This window comes from Taeniopygia guttata, chromosome 17 (assembly GCF_048771995.1).
Source record: "Taeniopygia guttata chromosome 17, bTaeGut7.mat, whole genome shotgun sequence".
Lineage (NCBI taxonomy): Eukaryota > Metazoa > Chordata > Aves > Passeriformes > Estrildidae > Taeniopygia > Taeniopygia guttata.
This window is the reverse complement of record NC_133042.1, coordinates 3457332-3477735: the sequence shown is the minus strand read 5'-3', so window position 1 is coordinate 3477735 and position 20404 is coordinate 3457332. Positions and strand designations below refer to the sequence as shown.

At 43.6% G+C, this 20404-nt stretch overlaps 1 protein-coding gene across 1 annotated transcript in view; it reads right to left on the bottom strand.

The window, feature by feature from the left end:
- PAPPA (pappalysin 1) overlaps positions 1-20404 on the bottom strand; it is a 180837-nt gene that overhangs the window by 135190 nt on the left and 25243 nt on the right. The window contains exon 2 of the mRNA XM_030286607.4: positions 17006-18074. Within this exon, the coding sequence (XP_030142467.4) occupies positions 17006-18074 (1069 nt within the window). The remainder of the gene's footprint in view (positions 1-17005; positions 18075-20404) is intronic.

The window sequence follows — 20404 nt, the reverse complement described above, 5'->3', positions numbered from 1 at the left end:
GGAGTCTGAGAGCATCTCCTTGCTTGAAAGTAGAGAATTTTTACAACTGTCAGGTTATCAATTTCATTCAATTTGCTTTGAAACCCAGGCTTTCCCGCAGGACAGTCCTAGAAATACACAAATTTCTTCTGTAACAATAAATTTTTGGTACTAAGAGGAAAAAAAACCCACCTGATACATAGAGGAAATTATTTTCTATTAATTTCTAAAATCAGTATTATCATCTTAGAACTCTAAGGGTGCATCCCTGCCCAGACCTCTCTGACCTCAGAAAAGACTTTCAATAAATGGTGCAGCTTTATTTCATGTAATCACTTAACTCCTGGATGTTGCTAATGCAGTATCTACTTAACAGGCTGAACCACAGCAAGAGGCTGGAATAAATTTGGTGCCTGGACTACTCCAGACTTTGTGCTGGGTCCTCTCTTGGTTTGCTCATGTGAGCCTGTACTCTGAGCCAGCCTCTGCTCTCACTGGGCTGCACACAAATATCAGCACTGATTGTGATGTATTTGCTCCAGTGTAAATCTAGAGTTAGAGCAAAATTTGATTCTCAAAATGCAGTTTCAGGTTCAAATCCAAAATCTCAAAGGAAACATCAGTTGAAATGACCAAATTTTGCCCAATTTCTGGCCAAGGCAACATGCTTTTTAAAGGAGGGAGGCGGGTTTCCTTAGATCTCCACACGGATTCTCTCAAAGGTTTGTAAATCCTTGCCAAATCCTTCACAAACCTGGGCTCAGATTCAGAAATACAGTGAAAACAGATTTTTTTTCTCTCTTTTTTTTCCCCCCCGGCACTTCTGCTGCTGGTTCTGGCCAGGATAAGAAAGAGCAGAGGCTAAGGGAAAAAGATGATGCAAAAATTTTCAAATGTCTAATGTGTTCTGTCTGAGCTCTGGGCAAAAATTTGGGATGGCTGTTCACGTATACAACATTATATGTTCCTTTTCTCTCTTTATCTTTCCAGGCTTTACTACCCAGTTCTTACACCCCACCTTTAGATAACCTTTACGTAGGTTTAGAAAGAGTTGCAGTGCTGCAGAGCATAAATATCTGATCACTGAGCCTTCTGCTTTTGCAGGGTACACGTCCAAGAGTGGAGCAACTTTTGAGTTCCCTCAAGCAGCAAGAACTGAAAAGCCCCATTTCCTTGCATGACCATAACAAATTATTAAGCTACAAAGAGCTCCATAATATACTACAGAAAATAACCAACTGCACAGAACTAGGAAAAGATACTCTGGCTGGCCAACTTGCAGGGAGAAAAAAAATTAAAAAACAAAGGGAAAACTTTGGCAGAGAGAATTGTGATCTTACTGTACAATTAACTTCTGAGACAGTGAGTAGGATTAAAGGATGGAACATTTCATTTAAAACAGCAAAGCATTATGAAGCATATATGCACATTTCACAGGCCTTTGAAATCAGCAACACTGGCAGGTTTATTTGTTTTGATTGTCTCTTTTTCTTTCTTTTACAACTTTGGGATTTTTTTTTTCTCTTCTTTTCAAGATTAGAGCCAAATGACCCATGAGAAATGTACTGTAATTTGCCTCTTATCTATCCCTCATCTCCATCTGATATTCCCTCTGCCCTGGTTACCCTGATGTTTTTCCAGACTCTCCAGCCTGAACCATTGTAACAAGGAGAAAAGTCAAACCATAAAGAGAGAAGTAGCATAAGGATATTTTCAGGAACCTGTTCTGTTAAAACAGATTTCCTTTGCCACTTCATGAAAACCTCTTTTGGCTGCAGCCAACCTCATTCACGTACACAGGAGAATTTAAAACCATAGAGGAAGGTGTATACATTTCAGACTAGTTTAACTCTCAGTTGTGCTGCTTGGCACTTGCACACTGTTTCCCCTCTGGGCCTCAGAAAGCTTCCTAAACATGAAGAGAGAAATTCCATTCTGGTCAAAGCCCTGACACCAGCCCTGCACTGCTCCAAGCCCCATCCACCCGCTGAAGTGATGCTGAAGCAAGACAAAACCCCTTGTGCTGGGCCTCCCCTCAAGAAATTTTACCATGAGTGAAGAAGTCATGAAATAGGCAAACAGAATATTTTTCCTTGTCTTCTGAATGGGAAAACTGACAGCAAGGATTAGCTCCTCTATCCCTTGAGCCTGCATTCTCTGATAATATGGATCATCTTTCTTTTAAATAAATGGTGTCCTGTGTTGCAGATACTTGAAGTTTTCTGCTGGTGGCCACTAATCATATTTTATGAGCCTTCACTCATATTTTACAATTTTTGGCTTGTATTTTACAGTCTCCAAAACACTCCTGAAGGTCTGGTGCTCCACTGATGGAACATCAGCACTCCCTACAATGAGCTGGTCCTTCCCAAATCTCTCAATTTCACCATTCCTGAAGACAAAGCAGCACATTAACTTCATAAACAGATTCCTGTGGTACCAGGCTCTGCTTTCAATGAGGGAGCAGCCGCTGTTGTAATATTTGGCATTTACCACCTCTCAACTCAAAGCTTTCAAGAACAACCAACAGATATGGGCAACCACTGCAAAACAGCTCAAGTAAGGGACATCTTGGTTTCAATCAAGCTGATTTTTTATTAAAACACCAGAATATATCAGGAATGCAGCCTGCCATAACTCCCTTGAACAAGGGCGAGAGTTAGGTAGAGCCTCTGTAATTTAGACATCTAGAGGAAACTTGTGACTTTAAGACAGAATTTTCTTTATGAGACTAACTCAGAGCAACTTCTATATTAACATTTTCAAAACACTTCTAATGCTAAAGCTCATCTCCAGCCTGCCTTCCTCATCTCCATCCTGGGTCAGGCTTGAGATCACGTTTGCAGCCTGTCCAAACATTTGCCTTGCTGGTGGGACCCATGGGAGCCACAGTTGGAGTCACTTTGGTTTGGCACTTCCGGAGCAGTTGGAGTGACTTTGGTTTGACACTTATGGAACACTGGGAAATTCTTTGTGTCCCCTCTGTAGAGTCCAGGAAAGCATGGAATTACCCCAGGGCACAGCCTTGTCCTGGCTCCTGTTCCCTGTGCCCTCTGACCTTGCGGTAGCAGCCTTTTGTGGGTGGGATGGGTCAGGATCCTGGGTAGGCTCTGTGGGTCACGTAAATGGGAATATTTGGGATTTTTAGGGAGCAGCACACAGGTCTGGGTTGGGAACACTGTGCCCATGGGGTGCTCGCAGTGCAGTTACTGCCTCTGCAGGAGGGGACACGTGGCACTGTCCCTGCCAGCCCTGCTGGCACTTTAAGGGGCTGCTCCTTCAGCATCTTCCCTAATTACCACACAGCATAAAATGCAGGGTGAAAAAAGAACAAGATCAAATTCTTTGCTCCTTTCATCGTACTTTTTGACACTAATCCTCCCTGCACATAAACCCCACGCCACAAAGTGAGATATACATTGAGATTGGAATGAAGAGCGACTTGGAATCAGGCCGACATCAACATAAAAAACAAAATAAAATCACATAAAATCACAAAGGACCTAGCATGTTTATTGCAGATCCTTCTGGAGTTGATGGGCCAAAATAACCACTCCAAATATGCAGCTTGCAAAACATCCCTTTTGCTTTGGAGATGCCGCTTCTTTTTTGTTTTCATTTTTACAACTCATGGACTTCCAAATCTCCTTTCTCGACCTCCTGTCAGGATTGGGCATGAAGCAGCTCCTGCTGCAGTGGGAAGACCATCAATGGTTAGGGTAGTCCAAATCTTCCTTTTTTGTGAGAACAAAATGAAAATCTGATTCAAATGAAACTGTCTGAAATTTCCTCTTATTTCATCTTATGCAGAAAAGTGTAGGAGACGCCCAAGTGAGATCACAAAGAACATGGTCTCGTGATGGAAACCTCAATTCAAGGAAACCAAGTGTCCTGCAAGAGAAGCCTCACATTTTCAAGGTTCAGAAGATTTTTTTATCTCTGTCACAACAAAGGAATTATAGTTCTCTCTATTTCATTTCTAGAGAGTTTTTTTCAGGGGATATTGATGGATCATAACAATGAATCTTTATCTTCAGCTGTGAAGCCTTGAGCACACTTTTTAAAGAAAAGAAAAAATGAAATAGTCAGATGCAAAGGACTACTAAATATTATGAGATTTACAAAAGCTGGTTACTCTTGTTCTTTTCCAGCCATGACGAGATTACAAGGAAATAGAAAATGTCAGTCGCTGAAACTGAAATTTTACATGAGAACATTTAGCTTTGAAGTTCCCAGAATCCACAGTCAATTGCCAGGTGATCTGGCAGAAACAACAACACACCTGCAGTGAAAATAGTTCAGAGTTGCAAAAAGAAAATATTGCGGACAGTGTATTTCCTAAAGCCAACTATTTTTTTTTTTTTCCAATTTCTACTCTTGCTCTCTAGGAAAACAGAAAGAAATGAATAAAAGAGCAGGAGAGAGATGTAGTAGATCATACCTTTGTCAAGGAGACTGCTGGGAAGCAAAACATGCCAACAGCGTCTGTAACAGACACCACAAACATAATGAACTCCTTGACATTGAATTCCTGCCCCTCATTTCTCTCTGCTCAGCCCGAGACAAGACACGGGAGGAAAGATGTAAATGAGCCTTTTCCAAACACTCAAGAACTTTCAGAATTTCTGTTTTTTAAACTTGTGCAGGACCCACAGCTCCTGCACAGATCCCCGATGTGCATTTGTGCTTCCCAGAGTGGACAGTTCCTGAACTGGAGGAAGTAGCCAGTAGAAAATCAGCAGTGGGCAGCAGCCTGAGCCAGTGCCCAGGTCAGGAGCTGGATGGAAGGATATTTGGATTTCCTCACATATGGATCTGCTAACGTGCGTACCAGAAAACAGGCACTATCAGCCCAAAACACAAGGCTGATTGTGAGCGTTCCCTGGGGGACACATTTCCCAAGACCCTGCTAAATTGGACTGGCAGCTTATGAAACGCACAGCTCTGATCCAGCATGTAACTGTAAACTATAGGAAATCATACCCATATATTTGGCCTTCAGACACGAGTGCAGAAATTGCCTGTTTTGGCACCACAAGCCTGTGGATTCACATGAATCAAACCCAGACCTCTTGCAGAGATCTGTTCTCCACTGCCAAATGATAGCACATGAGGGGGAAAACTCTAATTTTCCTTTATGGCAAATTTCTTGAGCAACTCTTGCCCTGATCACGACTGCTATGGACAGGCCATGCAGTTTAATTTCCCCATAAATTTGCACTGTATTTTCTCATCATCAGCTTTTGCTCTAGTTTGCTCCTGTAATTTATTGATGTGTCACTAACCACTTCTACAGCATTTAAGATCTCAATGGCTACAAAACCAGCTCTGCAAAGGGTCCAGCAAAAGCTGCAGATTGCAATTTTTGTCCCTGCACATAGACCCCAAACTACACAAACCCATACTCACAAAGCCTTTGTTAGCATGAGATGTCTTGCACCTCCCTGTCATAGGCAGAGGGGGACCGTTATGAATTCCTTCACTTCCACAACTCTGTGCCAGCCCAAGCACTTTGCCTTATTCAGTTGTGGGGAAGAGAAGGCATCCTGCAAGCACTATTGGACTATCTCCTCATGGTGGTTTTATAAATCAAAAACTAGAAATTCTTCAAGTATTTTTCCCAGAAGGACATAAAAAGAACTTTGTGTTTGATCAAGATGAGAATAGTTGAAGGTTTGAGCCTGAATTAAGACATAATCACAGAGTCAATTAAGTTGAAAAAGACCTTTGAGGTCTTTAAGTCCAACCTATGACCAAACACCACCTTGTCAACTACACCGTGGCCCTAAATTCCACCTTCAGACTTTCCTTAAAAACCTCTAGGCACTGTGACTCCACCATCTCCCTGGGCAGCTCATTCCAGTGTCTAATCACCCTTTATAAATAGGACATTTTATAGCAAAAACACGAGAATAAATCTATCCCCAAAAGTAAATCTGTCAGAAGAATAGTGAGTGTATGAGGAGGGAGCCAGGAACTTGCAGCCCTTTTCTGAATCAAATTGGATGCAGGGAGGGAAATCAAACAGCACAGATTTCTCCAGGCAAACTGGGAGAAACACTCTGATGTGTCTGAAGGAAGTATTTTACTCCGTGCTTGGAAGTTTATCATGACCGATCAATTCTGGAGGAATTAGTGACCGTGTTCTGGGTTTTGGCACTGACACAGTCGTGGTAAAAAAGCTGGAGGCGAAAGGGAAGTGATTTTTATAATGCTGTGAACTGTTGCCATCAATCCTTACCCAGAACATTTCTCCTGCTTACTCCAGTGCAGCTCTGTTCCATAGGAGCTTTCCTTGCAGCTATCACCCTTTGTCTCAGGAAGGCTCCCAGCCTCTCATGTTCTCTGGATGGGGAGATTGAAGCCAAAGAGCAAGGTCTTTGGGAGTTCAATCTTTCTGTGGACTTCAAAGAGCTTGGGATATGCAGCTTAGTCCAGGCAGACAGAACATCCATTTGGAACAACATTATGTACTTAAAAATAGGAAATGTGGGATGATTGTTAAGAACACAGCATGATGCGGAGTCTGATGTGAACTGTGAATGAATTTAGATTCCTGGTTTTGGGCTCTAAACATGATGCTCTAAATCCTAGTGGAAGGATCTACCTTTTCCCAGCAATTATAAAGATATTAAGATTTAATTCTCTCAATCATGTCTATACCTGCAGTGAACAGATGGCAGGAACTGTTCCCTAAGGAACTGAGAAACAACTACAAATAGCCAATGCTCATCCTCAGCTCTCAGTGCAGTAAGAGTGACACCTCACATTTTGGGAGGAATCAGCATGAAGACAAAATAAAACCCCTTAACCAGAAATGCCAAGCCAAAACTTATTCAGGTGTTTTGAATAATATAAGTTTATGCAATTATGACTATTCCTCAGGCATGCCTGTGTTTGCCTCCAGATCCATTTTCAGGGATTGAGGACAGGAATAGAGCATCATCAAGCTCATGGGAAACAGGAGATCACAGAAAAATGTTGTTTTGTAATTGCTCTCAGCCAGTTGTGCAAACCTAAGCAGTTCAGATAGTTTGGAAATATTTCCATTCTCTCTGACACTCACGTGAATCAAACTAAGCTCTGGCTGTTCTGGTGTCTACCCACATTCTCTAAATGAGGGTAGCACTCTTTATTTACTTGAAATTTGTCGCCAGTTAATCTCTCCCTGTCTCTTTTTCAATTAAAAAAAATCAAATTAAGTAATTAAAGAAACACAAAGCAACTTAAAGCAAAATTTTTCAAAGTGTAAAGGGGATTTTGATACCCACACTCTCCCAATAGTCAGTGGATCTTTTCTTGGCCTGAGAATAGAACTCACCATTGTGCCTTTGGAAGGTGCACAGAAATGTGCAGATGATTACAGTGATGGGTCTATTAATTGATATCATCTGGATTTTATGACATTTAATCGATGTCTGAGTTCTGACTTCAAAAGCAGCTTTAATTGTCTCACTCCCCTCTGCTCAATGCTCCCAAACCTGTTGTCTTCGATAGACAAATATAATTTGTGTCTGACAGGGCCACCGGTCTCATTACACTGTATCATGGAAATTAGAAATGAATCAATAAACAGATAGGCAAACTCCTGACCAGCTCCTTCCATCCACACAATGTGGAATTCTTCACATTTTACCTCTAATCCTATGTAGGATCAAAATGAAATGTCTCCAAGGTCAGGAATGCCTCTGCTTCCTTTTGGTATTTAATCACATCTCAGAAAAGCTGATATTTCGTGTCTATGTGTCTTATCTTCATCCTCTGTACACTTTGTGCTGTTTAATGCTGAAGAAATAATTCAGCAACATGTTTCATGTGATGGGGCAGATCCTTAATGGAGGAGAAATGCTGGCATGGCCCAAAGTCCCAGATTAAATCCCCTACTTGGCATATTCATTTTTACTGCATCTTCCAGCAAAATTTCAACATGGAATTTTCCTGAAATAAATCCCACAGGTTTCCCTCTTCCCCTCCACACCACACTGCGCAGCTCTGTGTTTTGGTAAATCTCATCTATTAATAGTTGCCCTCTGTGGCTATAAAAAAATACCTCAGTAGTCAAAAGGCAGCCCTTGCTCGGGAGCAGCTGTGGATGCCTGAACACACGCAGGACCCGGCATCACACAGCAAAGCCCTTTCTTGGCTCCGTGTCAGAGCAAACCGATTAAATATGGCCATGGAAAGCTAATGGAAAAGGAGCCCCTTCCCTGCAAGAGGGAGAGAGAGGCTGGCTCCAGCACTAGGCTGGAGAACATCAGGGTATTTCCATTTTCTCACTGACATTTTCTTTTTCCTTTTTTAACTCAGCAAACCCCCTCCCGTGTCTTCCTCACTTCACCCTTCTGCCAAGTCCCAATAAAATCCTGCACTTAAAGAAATAGGACAAAGACGTCATCGCAGCGAGTAGCAAAGGTTGCAGGGTAAATTTTAAGGTCTAGTCTACCTTTTTTTTGTTTGATTGATTTAACTGATTAAAGCATTTCTGCTCTTCCTGTGCTTTCAGCAGCATCCTGGGTAACTCAGGGGAAATTCAAACCAACCAGCTGTGATCTGTATTACAAAGTCGAGGCTGGAAATACAACACAAGGATGTTGATGGGGCCATACTGGAGAGGGTGAAGGGAGAGGAATATCGTCTCCTGCTGAAGTGACAAAGTGCTTTTATGTGTTGGAATGAGAAATACTCAGCTTAGCAAAAGATACAGGGAATTGCTCCTCCTCTCTCGTGCTGCAGGGTACCAGTCCCAGCATGGAGCTACTGGTGGGTGACGGGAAGGGAAGGGAAGGGAAGGGAAGGGAAGGGAAGGGAAGGGAAGGGAAGGGAAGGGAAGGGAAGGGAAGGGAAGGGAAGGGAAGGGAAGGGAAGGGAAGGGAAGGGAAGGGAAGGGAAGGGAAGGGAAGGGAAGGGAAGGGAAGGGAAGGGAAGGGAAGGGAAGGGAAGGGAAGGGAAGGGAAGGGAAGGGAAGGGAAGGGAAGGGAAGGGAAGGGAAGGGAAGGGAAGGGAAGGGAAGGGAAGGGAAGGGAAGGGAAGGGAAGGGAAGGGAAGGGAAGGGAAGGGAAGGGAAGGGAAGGGAAGGGAAGGGAAGGGAAGGGAAGGGAAGGGAAGGGAAGGGAAGGGAAGGGAAGGGAAGGGAAGGGAAGGGAAGGGAAGGGAAGGGAAGGGAAGGGAAATGAGGCTGGGGGTCTCCACACTCCCAGCACACCTGGCCTGAGGCCAGAGGAACTCACAAGCCCAATGCCATATAAATTCAGCACTTTGCCAATTTCCCTGTATATATCTCGCTAGGATAAATTCTCCTTGCAAAGATAATGGGAGTGATTTGAAAAACCAAGAGAGTCTTGAGCTGGGAAAACTGACTGCCACAGCTTTTCAGTGAAGTCCACAATTTATTGACACAACAAGTTTATAGCATGAGCAGCAAATTTATCCTGTACTATCCACTGGCAATGTAGCTCCAAAGATACATTTTGAGGCAGCAAAAAGAATTTTATTCTCCAAAGCCTTGTAACTTTAGCCTGCTGAAGCTGCCCTCACACAAATCAGCGATGACACATCTTTTCAACATCTAGGGCCAAAATTATTTTTAAAAGCATTGCAGGTAATTGCCACTGCTCTCATTCCAAACCACTGCTGTTTCCACTCTTTTACCATCACTGATGTAACCAACAAGTGTCAACAGCAAACATGGGCTGCTTCTGCAAGGACTGAATTAATGGAAATAGTTCATTTCACAACAAGCAGCTCACCCCTATCAATGGTCATGGCCAGACCTTTAACTGCAATTTACAGGAGATGTTCTATATTTCCAAGGTTTCTTATATACTACGCAAACATCTGGGTACCTTCTAAAATAATTGGTCTGCAAGGTGTGGATTTTATTGATCTTTTTCACTGGGGTGGACTGGCCACAAGAGTCTTTAAAACAATGGTAGAAAATAAAATTGCTGAAGCTGGTTCTCCTGAAGAATTTCAGAAAGATCAAATTAGGCCAAACACTCTAATTTTGGTTTCAGTGGGGGCCCTTTTTAGTAGGGTTTCTTCTAGCAGGGTCCCTCCTTTAAAAGAGAAAGGAAATTAAAAATGAAAAACAGCACTTGGGAGAAGTTAAGCATGTACTTCAAACTCACGCATGCCAGGAAATTTAGAGTTAAAGGTGAAACTCCACCCTAAAGAGTTCCATATTGGGGATATTTCAGTGAACAAACGTAACATGTTCTGAAATACAAAGACCCAGTAGGGTGCACTAGGTATGGAGTTTCAGCCTTCACTCCAAATTTCCTGGCTTTTTGAGGGTTTATTAGAGTTTCATAACCCAAGCATTAAAGTACTGCAAGAAGTTTCCTCAGTGCAGCTCACCCTGATCCTTTTGGAAGCTGAGAGCAAGCACTCTGATGGTGTAGCCACCCATCCATTATTAATGAACCTGAAAAGAACTTCTTGCAAATTTATGGTAATTTGGAGTCCTGAAATTACATGCAAACTAGGTAGTCTCAGTTGAGTTACCCTGAGAAACTTCAAAATTGCAAATCTACTCCGAACCAAACAGAGGGACAGGATTTCATTGACCCCAGCAGAGCACATGCTCCTAATCTTCCTCCACAGTATGTGGGTCTTGGAACTCTGCTCCAGCTGCAATGGAGCAACCTCACAATTGCTTCTGACAGCAGTGGTTTGTATCAGAGTGGTCTGAACACTCTGCTGTGTTATGGGGTGGGGATGTGTCCATCCTGCTTCTCAATGAAGCTGGCTCTAAGGGAGGCATCGTGACAATGGCTATCAGCGTCATACTTTTTTACAGCACAGCTTTCATGATGACCTTGCAAATATTGAAGGGGTTCCTGCATATCTCAGTAGCCCTGACAGGTCTGTTTGAGGCTCTGTGGCACTGCATCCCCTCAGAGCTCTATAGATTTTATGATCAGCATCTCTCTGAAGCCTCTCTGTCCTTTTCAAATCACCCACAAACAAAGTTTTAGGAGTATATGATGATGCCAGTGGGTGTCTTGACCTACATCTAATGGAGAAGACATCACATAGAGTGTGAAATTGGCCTCACCAATCTGCACAAGTGTGTCTTCATGGTGGGCAGGTACAAAAGTGATGGGACATCTCCACACTGTCTTGATCCTGGGGTGTTTGTGTTCGAGGGACTTCAGTTTACTTCAGTTAATTCACTTCAGTTAAGAAAAGATAACCCAAGACATCCCCTCAGTTTCCCCAGACCCCTGCAAAAAGCCCAACTGAAATACTGTTTGCCTGAGTCCAGCAATCCATGAGAGACAAAGTCGAATGAGCCCTGTTTGTGGGTGCTGTAAATGGAACACAGTGGAGGTGGCTGCTCTGTATTTCCCCAAGGGGCAGCTATTGCTTGCAAGAATTGGGCTTAAAACCCTATCAGAAAAGAAGTCTGAGGGACAGAGTGGGAATTGCAAATGTAAGTGTTGCACCTGGTTAATCTTGCCACAGAACTATACCTTGCACCTTTTTCAGTGTGAAAGGTGCATCCTCCTGACTTTACACAGGAGGTTCAGCTGACGTTAATTAAACCCACAAATGTCACCCCACAACCAGAGCTGAAGAGAGGTTGTACACAAATGGCTATGGGATAAAAACAAGGGGATTAATACCTGAAAGAGGCCTGTTGGACATGTGGGTCTGTGTGAGAGAGGGTACAATTTGAACTGATCAGCAAAGACAATAAACCATCTTATACCCATGGCCATGCTGCAGATTGTGGGAAGGGATGAGCTCCACCTCATTTGCTTAACCAGAGGCTGGTAAGGTGCTGCTGGAAAGCATCCATGGGGCAGCTGATCCTAGAGGATGTGGTGTTGCCCAGCAGCAAGGGGCAAATTTAATCCCTCTCCAATCTGCAGACTCTGCACTTGCAAATCTTCCACGTGAGGTTTCAGAGACAAACAGGTCTGCATCAGCACTGGGGGTATAATAATACTTTAATCTGTTGTCTCCCACAAGGATCTCCGAGAGTTTACTCCATAGATTTTTATAGGCCCCCTTCATCCCAAGCATCCTGCAGTTTGACCAGACAGTGATCTTTTTCCTTAATGGATAACATCCATTAAAGAAACCATGAGTTCTATGAGTCTTGGCGAAAAAATGTTTCTTGAAAAAAGCTGCTGGAAAAGTTGACTGTGGGTCAAGCTAAATTGAGCAAACTCCTACTGTTTCTAGGGTGTGGAATCGTATAGAAATAGTTTCTTTAGCACTGCAGTCCTGTCTGTATCAGAATTCAATACTAGACTTATAAATGTCAGTTGCAAGCATGGGAACAGATGCAACTCCTCCCAGCTGATTAACATCCCTGACATCTGGAACAGAGGACAGAATAAACAGAGAGAACAGAGGATTTCCTGTTGGGACTTGGCTTTTGGGTGACAACTACCAAGATACAGCAGCTCCATCCTTGGCAGCATTACTCTTCACCTCCTAAACAGCCCTGGAGCTGCTAATTAAAGAACTGGACATTTAACACTGAATCCCCAGACAAAAACTCAGGTATTTGCTATATGTCTGTCTGATACCTATGTGAATGCAGGCCTCCTTGATGTCAAGAGCTGCACAATGGTCTCTTCGAGGCAGGGGATTAAGTTCTCAAGCTCCCGGAACTGAAGAGCTTTGAAGAATTTCTTCTGTTCTTTTTAGTGTTTAGGCTTAAGTGGAAATTAGTGCTTTATTGGGAATCAAGGAGTGTTTCTTACAACTTCAGCTCCTGGAAAAGGGCATTCAGTGTGCCTCCCTCCTCCAGAGTAAGCTGACCATATTTTTCAAGTAGGTCTCATGAAGAGATTTCCAGCAGAAGAGAAGGAAAAGAGGTTGAGCTGGTACTCCATGGAAGAGCCCTGCAGTGCCGCTCAGTCATCTGTCTGAGGCTGCCCTGGGCTATGGATTAGCCATCACCTCCTCCTCCTGATGCTTTGGCCCACATGCCCATGCCAAATGTGCTTACACACTGCTCTGTCACACCCACTGCTGCTCAAAACCACTATGGAAATTCCTACAAATGGGTCAGGCAAGTATTTTAAGTCTAATTTATGTATGCTTGGAATGTGGTGTGACACGATATGAACAGAGCTGAACTGTCCAATACAAGTGCTAGAAAAGGACACAGAGGCTCCAGCTCTCAGGGAGGGTTGGAACTGGATGATCTCTAAAGTTCCTTCTAACCCAAATCATTCTGTGGTTCTATGATTCCTTGGTTTAGTGCCAATCTGAGTTTGCTGCAAATGGACCAAAGCTTGTGCACCTCATCCTGCCCCTTGTTTAGGCAGAAAGGAAGGGCTGTGAGCCTTTGGGGCACACATATGGATGTTGAGAAAATCTGTCCCCAGGACAGTTATTCTGGGGTGATTTCCAGCAAGTATTGGTAGGCTATATGGATTGAGGGAGTTTGAAGAGACTCCAGTACTTTTACTGCTTCAGGAATTTCATCAACGTTTTCCTAAGAAGGCACCGAGGGGAATGCCTCCTTATCTGTCCATGAAATCCTGTGGTAGAGCCTGATGTGCAAACCCAATATTACATAAAAGGAACGTCTCAGTTAACCATAGGATGGTGCAAGAACTCACCACATCAAATGGCATTTACCGAGCATGATTTCCTACAATCCCTTGCTGCTTCTTTCAAGTTCTTTGAAAAGCAGCCATGGTAGGTGTCATGGGCTCAAAGTCTTCCCTGTTTTGTAACCAGCAATATACCAAATAACACAAAGAATGAGTCTTTCTGGCAAGGGTGTTTGTTCTTGCTCCTTCCCTTTGTATTGGGCCAAACTGTATGATCTTAGCATGTTTTAATTTCCCGGAATTGCAGAAAAGCAGAACAATATTTGTAAACCTTCTGCTGGGACAAAATACATTTTGTCCCACTCTCATGAAATCAATAAAAAGAACTGAGGCAGATATTCTTAGATAAAGCCTGCTGTGTGGCTAATGATAACCAGTCCTTTGTTTTTTCCCTGCAGGCTATTAAAAAAGAGGAGAGATGATCTAGTTGGTACCACAATGTTTATGGCTTTTCTGCTGAGCAGCCCTGAGAGCAGAATTCCCATTCTTACTGCTGTCCCTGTGACAAACTTAAATCTCTGCCACCTCCCTATGGCACAGAATATCAGCTTTTTGGAGTTAAATATTGTTGGAGAGGTGCCTCAAAGACGGGCAGGAAACAGAAAAGAAACCAACCAGCTGTGCTGCTGGGATCAGCTCTGAAGTCACCAGAGTTTCACCACCACAGTGAATGAATGACACCATCAAAGTACCTGAGCCCTTTGTCCCAGGTGTCCAAAAAGATCACAAGAAAATTGTAGCGTAGATCAGATGTGTCTTGGAATTGTTCCAGCGGTATCACTTAGTCACAAAGCACCCACAGTGTTTTTTGTATCAAGGCTCAGAGCCACTCTGTCCCAGGATGGAGCTTCATGGACTGAGACTCATAATAAGAAGAAGGAAAGTGGCTGGGAAAAGATAAATCATCTTTTGGGGATAAAGAGGCACTGAGGAGGGTTTCTGTTTATTACAGCATTAGTCAAGCATTAGCACTTTTGGTTGGTTCCAGAGGACAGAAGTATTTCATGAATAAGCTCTGGTTGGTGAACAGCTGGCTGCAACTGCTGACACTGAGAGCGTGTAGGAGCAAAACTAGTACCAAGGAAGACTCTGAAAAGTCTTTATAAATAAAGTTCAGGAAAATTTTTATTGGTACCATTTTATCTTTCTTCCCTCCCTTTCCTCACCAGACTGAAGGATCTTTCCCCTTTCTTCTGCTATTGTTGGACTGAACTTTGGTGGAGGAAGTACCTGAAATGAGATGTGAGTTCTCCATGGCTGCAGTGTCTTCACTGCTGTGGTGCAAGGTCTGCACTAGAGGGGACTGAGGACTCTTGGCAATGACAAGAGGGGCTGAGGATGCAAAATGGGCCCAGATGGTGCCAACCAAATTTTTACTTTGTCACTAATTGACATGGAAATCTCTCTCAGGGGATTATGCTGACAGCAATACCAAAGCCAAACACAGGGTTTGAATCTTCACCTCTGTAGTCACTAAAGGCTTTGCTGTCAAAATCACTGCCCTAAACCTGTATTTGTTAACCTAAATTCCCAAAGCAGTGGGAGTCAGGCTTACAAACTTCAGTGATAAATCCACAGGCTCTATTTTGCCTTACTGAGTACAAACACCCACCACAGGAGTGAGTTTGAGCTCAGCCAAAGCACATCAGCCACCAAATAAAGGCTCCAATGATATGAAATTTCTCCTACTGTCCTCTGTGGTTTCATTGCCAATGATCGATGCTGCAATACAATGTCTGTGCAAAGATAAATAAATTAAATCTGTCTGTTACCAAAAAAAAAAAAAAAAAATTTTGGAGCATCTCTCAATTTTATGAAGCTCTGTGCTGTGGAAGAGGATCTCCAGGCCTCCTCTACTCTTTCAAGTCAAGAGGAGGTTTTTCTCAAGTCAAAATGAACCTATAGAACATCTGTGAAATCAAGGCCATGAGATCTAAGTCCTCTAGACAAGCTCAGCCAGGTTGTTGTCTCCAAATTGTATTATGCTGGTCACAGAACAAGTGATAAAAGGGTACTATCAGATTAAAAAGAATGAATTTTTTTCCTAAAAATTGTATTAGTTGCCATAGCTAACACCTTGAGTACTCAGAACTACAGTGTTAAAGCAATCCAATTTGCATTATGCCTTTGATGATATTTGCTTAGCTGAGTTCCTCTCCATTTGAACAGTATTAAAATTGGTATTTTTCCTTTCAATGTTTTCAAGCATTAATATTTAAAGAATTTCCTCATTTGAGCTTTGTTCACTGGTAAGTGACTGAAGTCAAACTGAGCTAGAAGGATTTTTTAAACAACAACCTTGCCGGAGTAAAAAAAAAATTGGCTTTTCTTTCCAACTTAATTATGTGTATTTAAAGCTCCAGTAGAGCTGATAATGTTGTTTAAAAATTTCTCTCTATTAAGGAAGCTATAAATATAGCCTGAATTGCTGCAATGGAAGGGGCTCCTGAAGAGCTTGTACTTTCCTTCTTTACCTCAACTTTAGTGTTGGGTATTCTAACCATTTAGAAATTTCCCCTTTATGGCTCCATGAATTGCCCTAAAAAAGCTATAACATGGAATGCAGACAACAGAATTTCAGTTTTAATCTTCATCTTTTCTGTGCCTACACTTCTAACTCATTCACAAGAAATACCTTATTACTTAAACATACTAACTTGTCTGAATTTGGAGTAATTGTAGGTATGTGGTACCCACCTAATGCAAGTTATTTGACCATATCACTCCTCAAACTGCAGCCCAAGGAAGCCTGAGCTGAGGAGATGAGGATTTTATGAGCTCATATCCACCCACAGAAAGCTGCCCTGCAATGAAGTGGCATTGCCCCTGTTCTCATTTATATTTAGAAAGAGGCACAGAAGAGTTTCATTACTCACCCAGAGTGTGCAACAGGAACCTGGTACCCACATCCCTCCTCACAACCCCCAGACTGAGCTCCCCCTCCACAGCAGTGCCCACAGAGGGCTGTGCACAGCAGTAAGAGTATGGAGTTACCTACCTACCTTCAAAGAAACGCTACAGAATTAAAGTCTACCTAAGAGTATTCATGTTCTGTTTCATGCCTGAGGGCCTTTTCCCTCTCCAAATACACATGAGCTTTCTGTGACATCCAATCCCCACTCCTCAGAGTCTGGAGTTAAAATAAACTGTGCACTGTTACAATATGCTGCTCATAGCTTAATGGGTCTCTCAAAATTGGCTGCTTCAGTCTTTAGCACAGATTTTCCTTAGCCTGGCTGGAGAATACCAATTCAGGGGTAAGATACTGCTGAGACCATTACTGAGATTGCATCTGGAGAACTGCAATGTGAGCTAAATACTGAGAAAAAAAAATTCATTCAACTCCAAAGCCCATAATAACAACAATGAAAGGGTTCAACAGCCAGCAGGATGATCGATACCTAGACAGATATTCATCAATATGATCATAAAAATAAATTGCCTACCTGTAAGGAGAATATGGGTCAAAGCAGGTCTTGGTGACTTCTGTTATCTCTGGGTTGCAGCACTCCCCCCCATCGAAGTTGTACCTCTCGTAATTACAATCCATGTCACACACCCCGTTCTGCTTCTTCTTGTTGAAGAGCGTGTGGCGGACGTGCCGGCAGTCCCCGCCGTCGTACCCCGTCAGGGTGTGGTTGCACTCGGGGTCACAGTTCTCGTCCCCAATCTTGCTGATGTCGCAGTTGGCCAGGATGAGCCGGTGGCGAAGGGAAGAGTTCTTTACGTCCAGCACCTCCAGCTCCCAGGTGATGTTGTAGCGGCTGAAAGCCTCGTTCAGGTGCTGGTGCTGGAACTCGATCTGCTGCTTGCTGACGGTGGGGTTCTGATGCTTGTCGTCATACAGATTCACCACGCGGTAGCGCACGGTTTTGTTGCGGCGGAACCTGGGCAGTTTGTTGTAGCTGGCGATGACGTCCGTGTTGTCACACACTGTCTGTCCGCAGAGAGGAGGGTCCAGGCTGGTGTCCAGTAAATAGCCGTGGTGGTAGCTGAACTTGGTCTGAGGGCTGCTGCCGTCCTTCATGGGAGACCAGGCGCTTTTCACATTCAGTAAACTGTCTTGAAGAACGAGCTGAGGTAGGGGCGTGTCTTGCCTTTGAATTGCCTGCTCCATGTCCAACAAGATCTCCTTTTGAGACCGGGCTGTCCTCCAGAGGCTGAAGTGCTCCATGTAACCCCGATAGTTCTGGTTCAGGGCGTTTCCTCCCAGCATGAGCACCTTGCACTTCAAAGTCAGCAGACTGAAGATGCTGCCCACTTGCTCTCCACTGGTGGCCACCTGGGCGCCGTTCACGTAGAGTCTCATCAGGCGCCCATCGTAGGTGGCGGCCAGGTGCACCCACTGGTTGGGGAGATAGCTGCGGTGTGCTGCAATGGTGGTGACTTTGCGAGCACGGTCCGTCTTCAGCGAGAAGAAATAGCGGGGGTCTCTGTTCCCCTGGTCACTGACGGTGTTAATCCCCAGGACCCAGCCTCGGTCACGGGAGGTGTAAGAACATTTGTCATACAGTCCTACATGCCCCCAAAAGAGAAATATGAATAAATAAGGATGACAGAATGAAGGCGTTAGTCTTTAAATTGTGTAAATACATCTCTCTAAATGTATATACACACACTCACCTACATCTGTTAGATAGTTAGTGCACAAGGAAGACTTTAAATCATCTAGTGCACCATTGTGGGAGGTCATGTCAAGACTTCCTATTAAAGGTAAAGATTTGCCAGTGGTGTGTGCAAATGGGATTTTACTTTTCCTGACCAATGTCCAAAATTTTTCTGCAAATTCCTATCAGCAAAATGTTGGACTGTGCATTTGATTCTTCCCTTATCTCAAGCTATTCATCAGGGTTGAAAACAAAAACTATCTTGAGAACCAATCCCTGTTGATGTCACTCATCCCTCATACTCCTGAACCGTGTGTCTAATAAGGTCCAGAAGGGAAATAAATACAAAAATCTAAGTTCTGCACACTTTGAGAAACACTGAGCAGCTGCAGTCACCTTGTTAAGTTCAAGCACACAAATCCTACAGAAGGAATAGGATGTGTTCAGGCTGCCTTCAAAGTCATACCCAATAAAAGCCAGTAGGCACATGGCATACACTGGCATACACCACACAGGGGAAGGGCAAGAAATATACACAGATGGACAGCCACAGAAAGATGGACATTCATAAAGGTTCCTGCTGCCTCACAGGCACACCTCCTAACAACTCAATGCACCGTGGAAGGACTTCTCTCCCGAAGGGTAGATCCATACTTAGAGCTCTCTCACCCACCCCTCAGACAACACCACAGGAGGGGACAGAGCCCACTCCTCCCCAGCTTGGGACACAAGGCTCGCTGAATTAAAGACAGACATTTCCATCCTTCAGTCCTCAAAGGCCAAGGGCTGCAGGGACACCCCTCACCAAAAACAAAATCATTGGAGCTTTCAGCACCAAATGGCCTTTCTACTATCAGCACATAGAAAACAATCCTTCCCCAGAGCCTCCACTTCCAAAAGCCTAAAGGAAAACCATAAATCTCTGACAGTTCAGTCCTCGTGAAAAGACTAAATATCCCCTTACCTCACCCCTGCACCCTCACCCTCCCCTCACTACAACCAAATAACATCTTCTGCTTCTGACTAAGTTGCTCAAGAGCCATCTGTTAACAATCACTCATTAACAGTGCAGTCTTGTCTAGTATCAACAGAGCAAAGGTTACAGGAGCATTCACTGTATTTTTCCTCCCCTATCCCAGCACCCACCTTCCCCCCTTCTCCTCACACCCTGCCCCTCTCCACCTCCTCCCCCTGTAAAAAAAACTCTCCTGATGGGAAAGTTAAAAACATTTAAACGGGCCTTTTTTCTGCACGCTGGTATTTTGCTAGGGATTCTGAGCTCCCCCTTTTCCTGTTTCCTTTGGAAGAGAGATCCCAGAGTTCGGAAGGTAATGTGTTTATTCATCTGTAGGGTGCACTCAGTTCAAAACCTTTTCAAGACCAGCTTCTGGTTTATACTGCTACTTCTGATCATGAGAAAGGAGAGGAGGAGAACCAGGCAAGGAAAAAACAAATGTGCTAAAAAAAAAAAAATTACATTTGCTGGGATGGGTATTTACCCAAAGAACTTGTGATACCAGAGCCAAAGCTACCAATAAACTTCTGGAATCTGTTTTTGAAGTGCTTTTAAGTTTTTCTTTAGGAGATAAATACTTTTACAAAGTATTCATTTTCAGATGGATGAGAGCCCATAAAATCTGTATTTTATGCATCTCAAATGAAGGTATTGTCCAATGATAGTGGGTGGATAATACTGCAATGAATAAGAAGACAGCTGGCAAGACAAGTCCCTCTCCCAAATAAGTCATAAAAATCTCAGCTTATTGTAATAAGACCATTAGAGCTGATCAGGCATTTTGAAAGAGAGTTTTTGCCTGCCAGGAAATGCCAGCATGGTGAGAGAAGAAAAAGTGATGCAGAAATGGGCTTGTCCCAACAAATCCCTCTGAGAATCTGCATGTCTTCAACATGGCCAGGGGAACCCCAGGGACTCCCTGGGCTGTTTGACTGAGGCAGAGGAGGACAACTCATCCCTGCCACAATCCCACCATGATCTCCAGTCTCTTTTGCCATCCCCAGTGCCCAAAGCCTCCAGGTCTGTAGATCACAAAGAATATGCACACACATAAGCCGTTCCACCTGTTTCTTCAGGCATCCAAGATCCCCACGGTTGGATGGACAGCTGGAAGTCCTGCGACAGGTCTCCAGTTCCTGGAAAGTCCATCATACACTCTTTAAAGGCCAATAATTTTTTGCTCTTTACACTGACTGGGGCTAGAAATATTCCCCCAAAGAGCT